Source organism: Osmerus mordax, chromosome 5, assembly GCF_038355195.1.
Source record: "Osmerus mordax isolate fOsmMor3 chromosome 5, fOsmMor3.pri, whole genome shotgun sequence".
NCBI classification, from domain to species: Eukaryota; Metazoa; Chordata; class Actinopteri; order Osmeriformes; family Osmeridae; genus Osmerus; species Osmerus mordax.
Window position 1 is genome coordinate 9,431,240 of NC_090054.1, and position 17,984 is coordinate 9,449,223.

Here is a 17,984-nt window from a genome sequence, read left to right on the forward strand (position 1 = left end):
TTCTGTTAAACCTTTAACTTAGGTTATGCTAACCTTTGGTAGCTAACGCATTTGCTCAAGTCCTAACGCATTGTTGTACTTAAGAGTCCACTCTCGCTCTGTGCTGGAGCTTATGGGTTAGTTTCATTTGCATATTATTAGACAGCGATAGGCTCAACTTTATGACGACAAATCTAATTTGCCCAGATGCACTTCAATTTCAGATTTTTCAGAAGTGCACAATAGACTCTTACACTCTAGTGACAAACATTCCAGAGACACCAGTCAGTTAAGTCAAGGTCAGAGATTTTAGGGCAAACATTGTTTTGACTTTAGGGGGTCTTTAAATAGGTGCAGGTCATGTGGTTACAAGAATTTCAACAGACATGCACAAAAATTAAGAATAAACTCATCTTAAACCATAAAATATGGTAGCATATAATCTTACTACATATTATGACAGATGAGAGCACACATGGGCATAGGCCTATCCATTGTATTGTGTCCTGGAGCACGATTTTCAGATTTTCTCTGTGCTACAGTTTAGAGTCTAGATTATGCTTGAATAGGGGCCTACAATTTACAACCAGTTACATTTTGTCAAAAAGAAACTGTCGTTTTGACCAGTCAGAAAGATTTAGATTGTATCTTGAATACAATTTCAGACTTGTCACAAAAGTATTGCGACTAGTCAAAATGGCGTTGCAGATATCTGTAATGTTATTACTAGTTAGCACATTAACTAGTATAGAGAGAGCATTGTTTGAATCCAATCACATTGAATAATGAAAGTGCTGTCATATGAGAAGCCCCCAACCAAGCATCCAGAGCTCAGTACTATAGTACACAGAGTTACATCAAGTTTTTCAAAGAGGCATAAATTGATGGAGGTTTCATTAATCGTCTGTGTCTCCTGTTGTACCTCCACTCCTCCACCTCTTGCCCGTTCACGCAGAAAGGTACTCATGTGCCTGTTGGGACTTCTGGACATTGACATGGTGGTGGAAAGAGCTGGCTGGTCTTGCTGAGACTTCACAGGGGCTACTGATGGTGACGACCTTGGGAAAACATGACTCCATGCCTGGACCTGTTCCCATTCCCCACATTTACGCAGTTCACACAGTATATATTAAGCTGTTAAGACAGTCATACACACACACACACACACACACACACACACACTAGTAGATGCTCATGCATGCACATGACCATACACACTCACACAGAAACAGAGCAATAGGGAGCCAGAGGCTCTAGTTCAAGACATAAGATTGTGCACACACACACACACACATATGTACACGCACTCAATACTCAAACACAAAGACACGCGTCGCCAGTAGGACCAAGCAAATAGGAAGAACTGTACCTTCCTGTTGGCAGCGATGACAGCGATGAAGCGACAATGTTGGCATATAACTCGTTGGGACCAGTCGGACCTACTTTAACTTGCCCACGTGCTGAGGGAGGCTGAATAATGCTAGGAGTAAAGCTTTAACAAGTAAGTAAGTAAGTAAGTAAGTAAGACTTTATTTATATAGCACATTTCATACAAGAATTGTAGCTCAAGGTGCTTTACATAAAATCAATAAAAACAATAATACAAGTGATAAACAATTCAAACAAAAATAAAAATCCCAATAAGATCTCTGTTCAAGAGAGAAAACAACTTTAAAAGTAGGAAAACCCTTTTGAGATCAAATTACTTAAATGCTTCGGTAAAAAGGTAGGTTTTAAGCTGTCTTTTAAAAATGTCTAGAGTGTTTGCTTCCCTAATATTTATGGGTAATTTGTTCCATAGTTTGGGGGCGTAATTGACAAAGGCCGAATCACCAATCTTCTTATGACTGCTTCTGGTGACCTCTAATAGGCCTGCATTTGATGATCGCAGTGTTCTAGCTGGTGTGTAGCTTATAAAGAAGTTAGCAATGTAGCTAGGTCCTTGTCCGTGTAGAGCTTTGTATGTGAGGAAAAGGACCTTAAAGTCAATTCTGAAGGTAACAGGGAGCCAGTGTAAAGTAGCTAGGACAGGACTAATGTGTTCTCTCCTTTTAGTTTTGGTTAATAATCTAGCTGCATAATTTTGAATGAGCTGTAGTCTTTCAGTGGTTTTCTTGGGAAGACCAGTGAAAAGTGCGTTAAAGTAGTCCAGCCGGCTGGATATAAAAGCATGAATTAACTTCTCTGCATCATTTTGGTTTATGAATGGTCGTACCTTTGCTATATTCCTCAGGTGAAAGAAAGCTGTTTTGGTCACTTTATTAATGTGAGAGTTGAAATTCAAATCTGAGTCCAGGATTACACCGAGACTCGTCACCTCTGGTTTAAGACAGGGGGTTAAGCCTCCAAGATTCTTAATAAGCATCTCTCTTTTGGATTTGGGGCCACATAGTAGGACTTCGGTTTTGTCTTCATTTAATTTAAGAAAGTTATTATTCATCCATTTGTTTATTGCCAACAGGCAGTTGGTAATGGAATTGATGGCCGTTGCATCGTTGGGTTCAGTGGATATATATAGTTGTGTGTCATCCGCATAGCTATGGAAATCTATGTTATGTTCTCTGATTATGTCGCCGAGTGGTAACATATAAAGAGAAAAAAGTAATGGACCTAAGCAGCTTCCTTGAGCAACCCCGTAGCAGTTCTCATGTTTCTTGGACCTGGGACATTGGGACATTTTAAGTTTGCAAAAATAGATTCAGAGGAGAGTGAGAGGATTAAGACGTGTGTGGAGGGGGATCAGGGACAGAGGAATGGCTGTGTGAGCTGACCACTGACAAAATCCCAGGATCTAAACAAATTATAAATTTGGTTTGGCTCACTTTAGGATCTGCAGTAATAAACAAAAGCACGCCAGCCCTTGTCTGCAGATGACAGTTGATAAGGTGTGTGATAGGTGTGTACGTGTGTGGGATGCTTAATAGAGGTGACAGGTATTCCTGCCTGACCAGTTTAACTGACAAGGTCATGTCAGACTCGCCCTAAAGACAAAACCTGTCCAACCGTCTCCGCTATGTCTCTGTGACTTTTCCAACACAACCTCTGCCGACTGGGAATCACTTAATATCGGGAAATCAAGGTATTTCGAAAATGTCAGACATCTCAGAAACAACGTAAATGGGTCAGTGTTGTTGAGCAAGTAATGTACAATCGCTGTTTTTGATAAACATGAATTTTAGTTGTATCAACACAAGATATTCACATGTTTGTGTGTGTTTGTTTGGGTTGGCATCATACCTGTTGCAAGTGTCTGTGGTGTTTACAGTTCTGTGACTGAACTGGTATTGTGTTGCGTAGGGATAAGTGACACATGCACAGACACCTGGACTGACTTATTGCAGAGTTAAGAAACAGAGAGGGGTAGAGGCTGTCTTGTCTGTTTTCTTGTCCTGGTATGACCCCTCTCCATAACATGCCTGCTCTTCATAGAGAATGGTGTCTCAGAACTGTTAGTATCTCTGAACAGCTTCATTCTTTAAAGACCATTATTTCTAATATATTTATGGGATTGCAGTCAGCCATGCTGAGGAATTTCATTGTCTTTCGGACAGTTAACTAATGATTAGAATAACTACTAATGGTTCATCAGTTCATTTATAGTAGATCATTTTCTTGGAGTTCCACTACAGTTCTGCTGTTGTACACATCAGGTGCTGTGTCAGCTCAGCTTAACTCCAGTCCGGTGTGTGAGGGATGTCCGGTCCACAGCTTACATGCTTCCCGTGTGCGTAGGGCTGGAGAAGAAAGCCCACATAGGGGATCCTTTGTTTAGGAGGGTCTAGGCATGGAGAATCATTTACAAGCTGCTAGAGTCCCCACGCCATTGGCTGACGAAGGTCTGTCTGCGAAAGGCATCCCATGCGTGTGTGTGTGTGCGTGTACTTGTGTGTATCTCCGTGTGTGTGTCATCGTCTGCGGCAGATGCAGCCGCTCGTTATAGTACGGCAACTCACAGGCAGTCTGAGCATGATACTCAGAGCTTGTTCTGCTCTCTACTACTGTGGCCAGCGATTCTTTTGAGGCTGATGGAAGCAAAGCAAGATGGCCACCAGTACCTTTTAGGAATATGCTGCCCAAACTTGAGGGGCTTCTTGTGAGGACACAGAAGGTAAAGACTCTATGCCCTGGTGTCTATTGTCTAGCAACACAGACACAGACTGTACTGTAGCCTACCAGAGGTTTGTACATACTGTGTCGGATTTTGTTGTCTGTGATGTGTTTTTGCTGTGTGTGTACATGTGTTGCTACTTGATCACTAAGGACCTATGTTTGTTTGGCTTGTGTTTTCCAGGTGAGTTGCAAGGACGTGGCCAAACCAGCAACAAAGAAGACAGTTTCCACGGTAACAGACACCCCTCTTTTTTTCTCTAGCCATGTCTTTTTTAGTCGTGGTGGTGCATGAAGCGTCCTTGTGTGTCCTTTTCCTTTTTTTGAAGACATATTTGTGCACCTGCTGTTTTCTTATGAGGGGCGAGGAGGAGACTGGAATGGTTTTAATCTCTAGTTCTGTTGGCTGTCTTGGCTTTGCTTGCCTCAATTGCAGTAATAGCTATAATTTGTTTATGCTTATATTGTTCAGTACCCTCGTTAGTGGCATGTTTGTCTGAATGATTTTCTGGGATGATTAAGCTTGTATTTTGGAAATTCATTTAGTTGTAGCTTTACTGGAAAGCATAGTGTTATTAGGATCCCAAATGACTTATTCGGGGTGCGATCTGTGGTGTGTTCCATCTGTCTACATGTGCGTCAACAGAGCTCCATGAATGAAGCTTGAACATGCAGTATTTCACAGAATTACACACACACTTACAGCCCAGGAAGGAAGCATGTTTTTTTTAAGATTTATCTTTAGAGCGCAAGAAGAGAGTTTCTCTTCTTTCTCTCTGTACTTTACTGCAACTCTCAGGTGTACAGCGGCATAATGAAGGGAAAGACTACAACAACCTAAAAGCTTCTTCATTAAATAAAGAAGTTTAATATAAAATACAAATTAATGTAATATCAGTTTTTAGTCAAAATCTTAAACTCTGAATCAACCAGTTAAGCCCATTAAACCCCATGTGTCAATGATGGTGTTCTATGTAACAAAATTAGGATGTGAAAATAGCAACATCGCATTATTTCTGTCTTTTAAGATGGGCTTTTTCATAGTAGAGTATTAAAGACAGATTGTATCTAGGGATGGATAGTGTGTGTTTGTGTGGATGGTGTTTGTTTAAATGGAAGGTCTGTGTTTGTGTGGATGGTGTGTGTTTGTGTGTACATTGTATAGTTGAATGGATGGTGTGTTTGTGTGAATGGTATATGGAAGGTGTGTGTTTGTGTTGATAGTGTGTGTTTGAGTTGATGGTGTGCGTTCATGTGAATAGTGTGTGTTTGAGTGGATGGTGTGTGTTTTTATGGAGTGTGTGTGTGTGACTGGATGGTGTGTGTTCATGCAATGTTAGGGATGGATACTCCCTCGGTTGAAACTTCCCTGGAAACCCCTCTCCTCTGAGGAGGTCGTTAGGATTCAGGCAGTAATCACAGTCCTGTTGCTAGGCTAGGAGGCGTGTTTGTGTGTGTGTGTGTGATTGTGTGCAGAAGAGGGGCTGTTGTTTCAAAGAAAAGCTTTTTCTCTGTACAATACTATGAAGTCAAATGTCTACTGAGAGTGATTTGGAGGTCCAGAGGCAGACACAACAACCGCAGAACAAAGACAGCCCCCAACACATGACACACTTTGAGTTCCTCTATAGCCCTCTCAACCAGCGAGTAAACATCTTATTTCCGTGCCATACACTTAAATAAGACTAATGAATAGCCCTAAACCTATTTTATAACCTATGCCTTCAATACTGCAATAGACCTATATGTTCAACAAACCACACAGTCTGTAGTTTGTCTGTGTTATGACAAATGTACACAGAAATAGCTTTCACATACAAACGCAAACACACATAGCTATTCTTGTGAGGACTCACAAGTCAGTCCTATTCAAAATCCTGTTTTTCTTAACTCTAACCTTAACTCTAACTTTAACCTTAACAGAAAACCTAACCTGAATCCTAAACCTAACCCTAGCTCCGGAACTATCCCTAACCACTAACCTCAACCCTTAGTCCTAACACTAATTCTAACCCTATAACCCAACCCCTTTAAACCCCCTAGACATTGAATGGATATTTCTATTCTTGTGGGGATGTCAGGTCCATATAGGAAGGATATCTAAAAGACTGTACATACACAGTACACATCATTGTGTTTAAACAGGTTTGAATGTGACTGACACTGACACACTCCCTTTCCCTTAATCCCAACTTTCTCTCCCCCCCTCTCTCGCTCTTTCTTTATCTGCTTCCTCTCTGCCTCTATCTTCCTTTCTTTCCCTCTCCCCTTCTCGAGTGGCCAGCTAGCAGACGACTGTTGCAGCAGCTGCCATGATATTGCTTCAGCTTCTGCCCCAACAATATGTTGATTCAGCATGCTCTTACTAGTAAGGGAGGACAAAAACTAATGAGAAGAGAGGGTGGTGCTGAACACATACTTTAGTGAGTATATGCAGAAGTGAATTCAACACATTTAGGAGATAATATGGTGTGTGATTAGAGTCTCAAAAGGCAGTAAAAAAAAAAGAAAGCTCACCAGACACTCTCCTCACCCAGTAATTGCTCGACTCCCCGGAGAACGATATGTTTGGTCTGTGGGTTTAGAGGAGCTGTGAAAATGATTGTATATTAAAGTGGTCTTCTACTGCTGGAACAGAATATATTTGTAGTCACACAACACAGAGCAGTTGAAAGTGTTGAAAGTCCATTCCCTCATTTATTTTTCTATACTCTCACTGACTCTGCAGATGTTACTGAGTACACCACAGTACTTTGGGTATGTATTGTATACAGTATGTCCAAGATGAGTCTATGTTGACCTTGGTAAAATCACCTACAAGGCTGGAGACAGTCCTGTCCTCTAAAGCAGTGGTATTCAATCCTGGTCCTCAGGACCCACTGTCCTGCTTGTTTTAGATCAATGTTTCTCAAGTGGTGGGAGAGAGGGTTGCGGACGTGTGCTTCGGCTCGGAAGCACACTAAAAATCTAACTTGTGTGACAAATGATTCAAATGAATGGGTCTATGCAAGCTCTGCAGAAGCCTGATAGACCCATTCATTTGTATCAGGTGTGTTGGAGCAGAAAAACATCAAAAACATGCAGGACAGTGGGTCCCGAGGACCAGGGTTGAAGACCACTGCTCTAGTGTTTGGTAAACAAAGTTGTGATTGAGTTTAATATGGGTTCAGACCATGTAACCTAGGCATATAAAGTAGCTGACATCCACCTACACAGAGCACAGCCGTTAGACTTTAACAACTGTGCATAAACTAAGATGACTAACATTCAAACACAATACGCAGACAAACACACGCACTGCTTCTCTAGCTAGATAAAAAAAAAAAAAAGTCTGTGGCACTGTGTTTGTATCTTTATCACTCAAACATTCTTCTAATTATACATTTGATAATGAATAATGTACAAGCTACTGGCTTGTATTATTAGAGAGCATGTGTCTTGACTTGCTTGAACAGGATCCGGGGCTGAGTAAAGGATAGCTCAAAGCAAGGACAGTTGTTGTTTGTAAGTTAACTGTATGATACAGTGTCTCTCATTGTTCTTTTCAATCTTTGTAAACACAACTGCAAAGCAACTGCACAATGCTGCCATGATGCATGTGATATTGACCAAAGGGACATTTTACCAGTTGGTGAAAGATTCTTCCCCACTCTTCTAACAGTAAGCCAGTGGAATACCCTCAACCCTCCAAGTTATTTGTCTTTTATTTTCTCTTTATCCTTTTCTTTCTTTCCCAGTCCTTTCTTTCTATTCCATTCTTTTACTACCGCATACACTTTCTTCTCTCTCTTCCTCCCCCCTGCCTTTTCTCCTTTCCATCAACCACTCATTTGTCACAAGTGTACTGTCGTGGCCTCAGAGACCACAGTATGCAATCAGCATTACCTCTCAGAAGCAATCAATATGTCAATACTGTGAACCTTGGATGGGGGGAGAACTGCTGGCCATTCTTTGACATCACAGTGAAAGGGTCAGGCTCCTTGGACGCTGTGTGGATAACAGCCCCTGTGTTGCAGGGGGGCTTGCTCAGACACACACTCACATACATACACTCTGTGACCCTCAACAGTGACACAACTTAGTTAACTCTGTTAACTAAGCTGTTACTAGGTTTGTCTGTCTTTTTTGCAGCCCAGGCGGGAATACAACCCGAGGCTTCATGTGTGGAGTTAGAATTGTATTCATCTTCTCATTTCTGAGTGATTTTGCTGATCTCTATCCTGTAATAGTTTCCACAGTGATTTTATTTATCCTTACTGTGAAACACATGCGCATACACACATATACAACCTGTGCTGGGTGGAAATCTGCCAGTATTCCGTAACCGTTCGGTGCCTCACTATGACATGTTGAGTCACTCTCTCGCTATCTCTCTCTCTCCTCTCTCTCTCTCTCTCTCTCTCTCTCTCTCTCTCTCTCTCTCTCTCTCTCTCTCTCTCTCTCTCTCTCTCTCTCTCTTAAGCTCTCTCGCTCTATCACACTCTCTCTTGCTCTTGATCGCATTTTTTGCTCTCTCTCTTACTCTCTCTTGTTCTCTCTTGATATGTCTCACACTCATTCTTTCTCTCTCACACACAATCTCTCTTGCTATTTATCGTTCGATCTCTCACATTCTTGCTCTCTCTCTTTCTCTCAGGTGGCTAGTGAGGGGGTTTCAGTAAATGGCAGAGGACCAGTTCAGATGGCAGATGACACCCATACGACAGCGGAGGAGGAAGACGGGGAGGAGGGCCCCATACCTCACACACATTCCCCCCACGTCCACCACGACTGCCTTCTCACGCCAACCCGAAATGGCCAGCCAGCACTTAACAAGACAGAGCCAGATCTGGACCCGACCAGCAATGCACTTCAACAACACCACTGCACTTCTGTGACTTTTCAAAATGGTGCTGATAAAAAACAGATGAAAACAAATGGTGCTGAACCGAATGCTGGGTCACCTAGTCTAAGTACTACATCAGAGTCCATGTCACAAAGCACTATCGCAGAGCCCCATAAGACAACATTGCCCATCTTCCCCAAAGGTAGCTGTGAGACTACACCTGAGGCCCTGATTGATGGTATGTCAGGTCCACTGAAGAAGATCAAACTGGAGGAGCCGTGGGAGTGGTCCTCTGACCACACCTCCACACCAATAGATGGTGACGATGACGTGTACGAGGATGGGCTGTCCACATTAGCGGCTGTGGTCTGCTTCTCCATCACAGACAGGAAGGGCCTGGAGGAGAAGCTCTGCAACTCACGCTCTCCTATCCTGCGCTCCTTCAAAACAGAACCAGAAGACTTGTATTCTTTCAAAACAGAACAAGAGGACTGTAGGGGTGACGTGTGCCTAAGAAGCACTCCCATCAGCCTGTTAAAGGCTCCTGCCACTCTCAAAAGGGAGCCCTCTCCAGGTGTCTGTCTCCCCAGCGTACAATCCTTGGTAGAGCAGAGGAATATCAGTGTTGAACAGGCTATCGCTATTGAGGCCTTGACTCAACTGGCAGCTATCCCCCAAAACCTTCCTGGGCTCATAAAAACCGAACCACGCGTTGAAAGCCCCATCTCTCTCATTACTCTACCTTCAACGCTCACATACACCTCCTGTAGAAACACACTTCTGCCGGAGGCCAAACCCACAGTTGGGATCCACTCCAACAAAGTCCCAGTCATCAGTTCACCACTGCAGCAGACCTCGGTTATACGCCCCCCAGTGGCCAGGCAGGGTAATGTAATCCAGTGCACCAGGGGAGCGGTCTCCACAGGCAAGCTGGGTCTACAAGACCTCCTGGAAGCCAGCGAGAGAGGCCAGTACAGGAGAGCAGAGCAGGGCAATGGTCCTCACCCCATCCGGAAGGATCAGGACAGGGGTTTTAATAAAAATCCAGATAGGATGTTTGGGAGGGAAGCCGAGAGGGTTGTGGGTAACAGTGGAAGGAATCGGGATGAGGAGGAGGTTGCAGCTCAACTGGCCGACTTAGCCTTCATCATCCAATCCCGTCACAAGCATCTGGGTTATCCCTCCCAGCACTCAGAGAACAACCCTCCTAGAGGAACTCCAGTCTCGGCAATCAAATACAACCACAACTCCCAAGGGACTCCCGGTCACAAAAAGACCCTCGCAAAGAAAACCAAGACCCCTCCTAAACCCAGGAAGAAAAAGGTGTATGAAGGTAAGGAAGGAGAGGGTTGGGGTCCAGCTTCAAACAACCACAGGACCCCACTGACTAAACGCACCCCAAACAGCAAGACCCCTACCAAGGGCAGAGTCCAGAAGGTTCTCCTCCAGCAGAAGGCTGCTCCCAAAAGAAATCTGTTCCTCCCCCAGGCCCAGATTGACCTGAAGAGTTACCTGGCTGATGCTGAGGAGCGCAAGAAGTTCCTCTACCACAGCAATGCCCACAAGACAGACGCCCCTCACACTGGATTACAGGTCCCTTCCACAGGGCAGGTCAACTACAATAGCTCTCACTACCTTAACACCACTCACAGTCAGGGTCAAGATCACCACCCGTGGTCGCATTCAAACGGACACCTTCCTGTTCAGGAGAACTGCCACCTTGACCAATCATTGGGAGGACGCGAACTGGAGTTGGACAGACGTTTGTTTTCTCAGGTAACGCAGCCCTACGACGGGCCGCAGCATGGTACTAACCCAGAGACAAGCTACACCAGCCCACCCAGTCTGGGATCCAATCACAGTACAGCTTTCATCAGTCTGGCCAATGGCACTTCAGGGGCTCGGAGATCCCCGCCTCTTTGTCAGCAGAGTTACTACAAGGTGGAGCAGTCCGGCCCAGTCACAGTGTTGTCCACGTCAGCTGATTGCAATCTGGACCAATCGGAGGAGTCTACTCCAACCAAGAATGGCATTAATGGATTCCTGGAATCCCCACTTATCTTCCTGGACACACCCATGAAGAACCTGCTCAGCACCCCTTCAAAAAAGCTAACTGAGCTGCCTACCTGTGGATGTGTGGGTGAGTCAAACTAGTACAACCTACTGTTGGCTTGTTGATGGTGTGTAAATATAGATTATTATGATGGATGACCATTTGTATTTTTCTGGAACCATTATAGCACTTTTTTATCTCTCCACAGAACAAATCTTAGAGAAGGAAGAGGGTCCGTACTACACTCACTTAGGAGCTGGACCCAGTGTAGCCGCTGTCAGAGACATGATGGAGAACAGGTAATGGTTCTAGCTCTGGTTTGGCTTTGGCTGAAGGTGTATGTTAATTCACACAAAACTTCTGTGTGAGTGTGTGTGCGTGTATTCACCATACTGACCTGACCTGTCCAAGGCCCTCCTTACCAACAGGCTTCTGTGCCGAGTGGAATGGGGTGGGGTTTAGGACTTAGAGGCTGCAAAAACGGTGGTTCATTGAATACACACGCAGACACACACACTCACAAACAGACACGCACAGACATACACACTCACAAATATACACACACTCGCAAACGGCTTGTTAGAACAGGAAACCCCTTGGGCTGAATCGAGGGGCCCGTCAAAAGAGATGACAACCTCATGTTAGCAGTCTCACTCAAAACTATTCTGCACAAAAAGCGTACTGAATACTGTGTTAACTATTGTTTTTAAGTGAACAATGTGAGAAGATAAGTTCAGTTGACTAAATGTTTGATTTGTAAATGCTGAATGATGTGTTTGTTGCCTCTTGGTCCCAGGTATGGGGAGGAAGATGTTTGTATGTCCTTAGATATAGCAATGTTATGGAAATGTAGTGAGATTATGACAGATTAGTTGTTATTATTAATTTGATATTATATAAATACTGCTATATGCATCATTTGTACCTAACTTTGAAAAGCATCTGCTAAATTAAAATAACATGTGAATGTATATATGTTTGTCTCAGGTATGGTGAAAAGGGGAAGGCAGTGAGAGTGGAGGTTGTTGTATATACAGGCAAAGAGGGAAAGAGCTCCCAGGGTTGTCCAATTGCCAAATGGGTAAGCAGTTATTATATTTGTCTTGTTTACCAGTAAATGGCTGGTTATGCCTGTTATACCTGTCTGCCTGTTTAAATGTGTGATCCCTGTGTGTATGCAAACACAAGGGACACACATTTACATGTGTTTGTGTGTGTGTGCCAGGTTATACGTCGTGGTAGCCTGGAGGAGAAGCTGCTGTGTCTTGTGCGGCGGCGGGCGGGGCACCATTGCGATAGTGCTGTGGTGGTGATCCTCATTCTGGCATGGGAGGGCATCCCTCGGAGCGTGGCAGACAGCCTGTACCAGGAACTTACACAGACCCTCTGCAAATATGGCTCCCCTACCAGTCGCCGTTGCGCTCTCAATGAGGAGTGAGTCGCTAGCACCCATGTCTACCACAGACTGTTCTCACTGTTTCATAAAGGAAAGAGATGAGAGTCACTGAGTTTCATATCACAACACCTACTATAAAGGTTATCACGCTACATCCTTCCTCACTGTCCCTCCTCTCCTCAGTCGCACTTGTGCGTGTCAGGGACTGGACCAAGACACCTGTGGAGCCTCCTTCTCCTTTGGCTGCTCCTGGAGTATGTACTACAATGGCTGCAAGTTTGCCCGCAGCAAGGTGCCTCGCAAATTCCGCCTGTTAGGAGACTACCCTCAGGAGGTAAGTGTGGAGAAGGACATTACTGGAGGCCGCTACTACAGCCCACTATTGTCAAACGGCTAGTCAACCCCCCAGTGGCCACAGAGGGTTATGACAGTGACTGTTTACTCTTGTTCCTCTCTCTAACATGGGTGTTGGGACAGGAGGAGAAGTTGGAGAACCATCTGCAGAACCTTGCCTCTGACCTTGCTCCAGTTTACAAGAGACTGGCACCTGAGGCCTTCCAAAACCAGGTAGACTGCACCTCAAACCCCCACCTAAACTTTTGAGTTGGGGTCGAGAGTCGATGAGCATCATAGCGGTGTTCTCAGACATTTCTTCCATATTCTCACTCCCTTTACCTTCTTCTCCATCTTCCATCTTCTCACCCCATCCCGTTCTATTGTCTCCCCTTCTGTTGTTTTGCTCCCAAAGGTGGACCATGAGCAGGCAGGGCCTGACTGCAGGCTGGGCTGCAGGGAGGGGCGGCCGTTTTCCGGGGTGACGGCGTGTGTGGATTTCTGTGCCCATGCCCACAAGGATACGCACAACATGAACAACGGCAGCACTGTGGTATGCAGAGCTGTCAGAATCTCCCAATAACCCAACCATGAAAAAAACGTGAAGGACCTGTGAAGGTGTTGCTAAATATGTGTCATTTTCATATGAAATCCCAGTTCAGGGTCATCTTCATCACACGCACAGATGTTGAAATGCATTCTATTCTTCAGTTTGTCAAACTTTCCATCTAATTCTGAGGATTCTATGGGAATGGACTTAGAAATTATTATTTGGTACTTTTGGGACTATTATCAAACTACAAAATAACTGCACCCTTATTGAATCAGTCAAATGACTTCATAAGTTATTTCTATGATCATGACACTCTCAGTAGCCTGGAAACAAATGCGCACTGGTTTGAGGTAGATCCTCTGTTTTATGTCTTTAAGTGCCATCGTCCTGTGACGTGTTTCAGGTTTGCACTTTAACCAAGGAAGATAACCGGGCAGTACGCAACATCCCAGAGGATGAACAGCTCCATGTTCTGCCCCTCTACAAGGTTTCTGACAAAGATGAGTTTGGTCGCCCAGAGGGCCAGTGGGCCAAGATCCAGACGGGGGCCTTGCAGGTTCTGTCTGCCTTCCCTCGAGAGGTATGCTCTCATCTGGCTTCAAGTTGTCCTTGGGCGAATGCAGGTTACTGTTCTTAACCCTAATCCTGTCCCAGGGCTACTGAAACTCCTGGCTAAACGAGTAATAACCAAATTGTCACCAGGTGCGCTTGCTGGCCGAGCCTGTTAAGTCAGCCCGGAAGAAGAAGCAAGAGGCTCGCCTCAAAGCGCAAGCAGATAAACTAGAAAAGAAACTGGGGCAGAGCCCCATCACCCCAGGAAAGATCATGAAACATGAAACACCCAACAAAGGTACTAATTGGTTGACTAATTGTTTCTCATTGGTTTTGATTGGTTGACAAATAATGAACAAATTTAAGGAGAGTGCCTTGATTAGTGGATAGATTTATTTATTTATGTGGTTGATGTGTTTGTTTTGCAGGTTTTAAGAGCACTTCTGCAGTGCAGGCTACCTTGTTTAAAACAGAGCCACTTGCCTACCCAAGTTCTTACAGACCACCACCAGTCCCAAACAGTTTGGGGAACTACCTACCAGAGCCTAACCCACCCAGCACTTACAACCCAAGCTCCACCAGCTACAAAACTCCACCAGGGGTCCTAACCCCAGGGAGAGAGGCCCTCTCCCCCTACCAACCCAGTCTGCATGCCCCCCAGTATGGCCACAACGGTTCACCCCATAATTACAACACAATCGGAGAGTCCATGAATGGTTACCCTCCAGGGGCCGATGACCCCAAGGCCTTCTTGAAGCAGTTGGCAGACCCCTCGGAGTGTATCTCCTCCCAAGCGGTTTGTGGCAACAACTCTCGGACATATAAATCTGAGCCCAACGAGGTGCACTGCACAATGATCCGAAGAGGCCCCCCCCCTCGCGAAAACACTCCCCCCCCTTCATACTGCCCCCTGCCTGTGTCTGAGGGCCTCCAAAGCAGACTGAATGGACTCCACAGGCAACTGGGGGAGTTGCCTCCTCACATGCCCTTCCTCCCACAGACGCCGCCCCCCGTCCCAGACGAACTCAAGCAGGAGGAGGTTTGGTCCGACAGTGAACACAACTTCCTGGACAATGACATAGGTGGAGTTGCTGTGGCGCCATCCCACGGTTCCATTCTCATTGAGTGTGCTCGGAAAGAGATGCACGCCACCACCCCCATCCTACGACCCAACCGCAGCCACCCTACCCGCATCTCCTTGGTCTTCTATCAGCACAAGTCTCTAAACGAGCCAGGCCACGGGCTGGCCATGTGGGAGGCCAAGATGGAGGCCAAGCGGGACCGGGAGAGGGAGGAGGAGGCCGAAAGGCTGGCAATGGGACTGGGGGATGCTGAGATGGAGGGCAGTCATGACCAGGGAAAGGGAAAGAGGAGTAAGGTGGCGGGAGAGGTGGAGCAAGAGGAAGAAGAGGAGATCCAGGAGAAGAGGAGGGTTCTGAAGGTTCCAACCCGTCAAGCCTTGACTATTCCAATGGATGGAGTCATCACTGCGTCCCCTTATGCTCTCACCCAAGTCACAGGCCCCTACAACCGATGGACATAACACACACACCCTGTGCTACTGCCTTACCTCAATCAACTTAATGCTTGTCTACGTGTTTTTATACATGTATTTTCATTTGGGCTTTTTTAATGTTTGTGTGTTTTTCTCTCTGTGTGATGAGGAAGACTACCGTTGGTTTCTAACTGTGAGTTTTGGTGTTGCAGATTGTTTTTTTTATTGTAATAAGATGGTGCTTAGAATATGTTTTTAAAGATGTTTTAAAGTTCTTTTATGGACGTGATTACAAATGAACAAGATGTGAGTATTTATTCTGATCATGAGGTTATTATTTCTTTTGGGGTGCAAGCCTTTTTACTGCAAATTTAAAATGCTTTTTTTAAGTTGACTCAAATTCAAGGAGTGGTAAAAATTCTGTTTTACATGGTTTAATGTTATTTTGATGGTTATATTTTAGCCTATAATGCATTTTTCTACCCATTTAGTTTTCAATTCATTGATTCAATCATTAGCAGTAATTTGGGGTAAACATACTATTACACATAAAGCAAGACATTTTACATTTACTACAGTTGATTTTAAGAAAGACATGTATGTAGCATTGTGCTTTTTCTGCTCAGCTTTGAGTTGTCTTGTTGGTATGAAGGAAATGTGCACCGCTTTGGTTTTTAGTTTGTTTTTTCCCCCTGTTATTTTACCTTCTTGTTTAATGTACAAAGATGGCATCAATTATTGTAAAGCACATTTTTTTTACTTGAAAAAGTCCCTTTTTGATTAATATGGATAGATATATAGATATATAGATATACGTATGGAAATACAGTATATATGTGTATGTATACAACTTATGTGACACTTTTACTCTCCTTTCAGTATTTCTACATTTATTTTGTGTTTCAATGTTGTGAATTAATTTAGCTATGATTTAAGAAATGCTATCTATCACATATCTTTAATTTAGTTTATACAACAACTCAAACTATTTTTTTCTTAGCATTTATGATATTATGCATTCAAAGATCATACTTATTCATATTGGCACTTAATTTATTTAGTTGCAATTGGGAGTTGTGCTAATTGTCCATTTTTTGGTCACAGCTAATAAGACCACATGACTGAAAGCTAATTATGACCATTTTGTATCTTTTCTTACTGGTGCTAACAATATGTCTATTCTTCTCAAGCTATGAAATGTGTCTGGTATGAATAGAAACTTCCCAGTCACCAAATTCTAGGTATGAACAGACTGCTTTGGAAATCCACACCACCTTACTTAGTGAACGCCACTCAATAATTTCCTGGTCCATCTTATGGTGTATCGTATTCCTTTGATATTTTCAGGTGCTTTGTCTGCTGGAGACTTTGTTTACAGGGGATTTTCATAAATATTCCACAGGGTCCAACTGTGGCATGCAAGTTTGGTTGGTTTCGACTGCTGTCAGAACAGGAAATGCATTTATATTAAACCCATGTGTTTAGGAAGTTCCATCTCTCCCTGGAGTTTGGCAATGTCGGAAATTCACTAAACCATCCTTGGAACTCCATGTCATATGGTGATGGTCCAAGGACAATTAGTTCTCAACAATTGTTAATTGGTGCTTATCCTGCTCACATGGAAATAATATACTTACAGTCATGACAAAAAGACAGAAACAAACTCATAAAATCATATTTTTATCATATTCATTGGCTGTAGTGTAATTGTAACTGATGGCATAATTGTTACATCTTGCATATGGTGCTAATATGCCTAAATGTTCTGGTGCATTGACAAAGCTTATTCTTAAGGTGATGTTTTAGTTCTATGAGCATGATCGGCATGTCCTTGTGGATATGGTGTCAAGCTGTATTCTACTTTAAAGTCTAAACTGAAGTTTAGAAAGCAGATGTAACAGTTAACATAGTTCTGTGCCCTTTCTTGAGTTGAAAGTTTTGGCACACATCTATGAAGTATTTTTGTTACAGGTGATAACACAGAAGATTTCCCTTTCGATTTTTATTACTATACTGTTGAGACAGATAGATTAACACTATCGTGGTTTTTGTCAATATGCTACTAATTATCTTCTTAGCATTTTTGAAAAGAGCTAAGTAAATGTCTTCCAATAATGTCTTGAACAAAGTCCCTTCTTAATCATCCATACAAATCAGAGTTTAATAGATTAAAATGTATTCGTAGAAACGTTGAAGGGGGTTGCATACATTTACAAAGTAACACATGTAGGCAGTTACAAGCTATTACATATTTTAGAGAACAATGTTTTAACATTTTGTAAATCTTTCCACCTTTATTCAAAACAATTTTTTTCTATAAATGAATCCTGACATTGCTTTACTTACTGAGGAACCTCCATGCCCTTGTGTAACTTGAAAACTATATCAAGGAAGAAATAACTAGCACCAGCATTTTACAGGTTTTAAAAGTCAGAGCTTTGTACTGGTAGTCTAAATATTTCAACTGTACTTGTGAAACAGACTGTTTTTAATGTACTGTACAAGGTTGCGTAAACAATGGATGGCCTTGCTTATTTTAAAACTGAGTGACAAATTACTGTACATTGCTGTAAGGTAAAAAAAAAAGAAGAAAAAAAAGGACTTCAGCACTCCTCCTATGGAAGGCTGACCTCTTTGGGGATTGTAAAATAAAAAAATATATTTATATTTTGAACTGTGTCCATTCTTTTA

At 43.4% G+C, this 17,984-nt stretch overlaps 1 protein-coding gene across 1 annotated transcript in view; it reads left to right on the top strand.

Annotated features, from left to right (window-relative positions):
- Positions 1-17,967, top strand: part of tet1 (tet methylcytosine dioxygenase 1) — a 35,090-nt gene extending 17,123 nt beyond the window's left edge. The window contains exons 3-13 of the mRNA XM_067236319.1: positions 4,271-4,321; positions 8,723-11,051; positions 11,173-11,263; positions 11,952-12,045; positions 12,190-12,398; positions 12,544-12,694; positions 12,838-12,927; positions 13,109-13,246; positions 13,650-13,826; positions 13,949-14,096; positions 14,227-17,967. Of these exons, the coding sequence (XP_067092420.1) occupies positions 4,271-4,321; positions 8,723-11,051; positions 11,173-11,263; positions 11,952-12,045; positions 12,190-12,398; positions 12,544-12,694; positions 12,838-12,927; positions 13,109-13,246; positions 13,650-13,826; positions 13,949-14,096; positions 14,227-15,341 (4,593 nt within the window). The 3' untranslated portion in view covers positions 15,342-17,967. The remainder of the gene's footprint in view (positions 1-4,270; positions 4,322-8,722; positions 11,052-11,172; positions 11,264-11,951; positions 12,046-12,189; positions 12,399-12,543; positions 12,695-12,837; positions 12,928-13,108; positions 13,247-13,649; positions 13,827-13,948; positions 14,097-14,226) is intronic.
- The last annotated feature ends 17 nt before the right edge of the window (positions 17,968-17,984 follow it).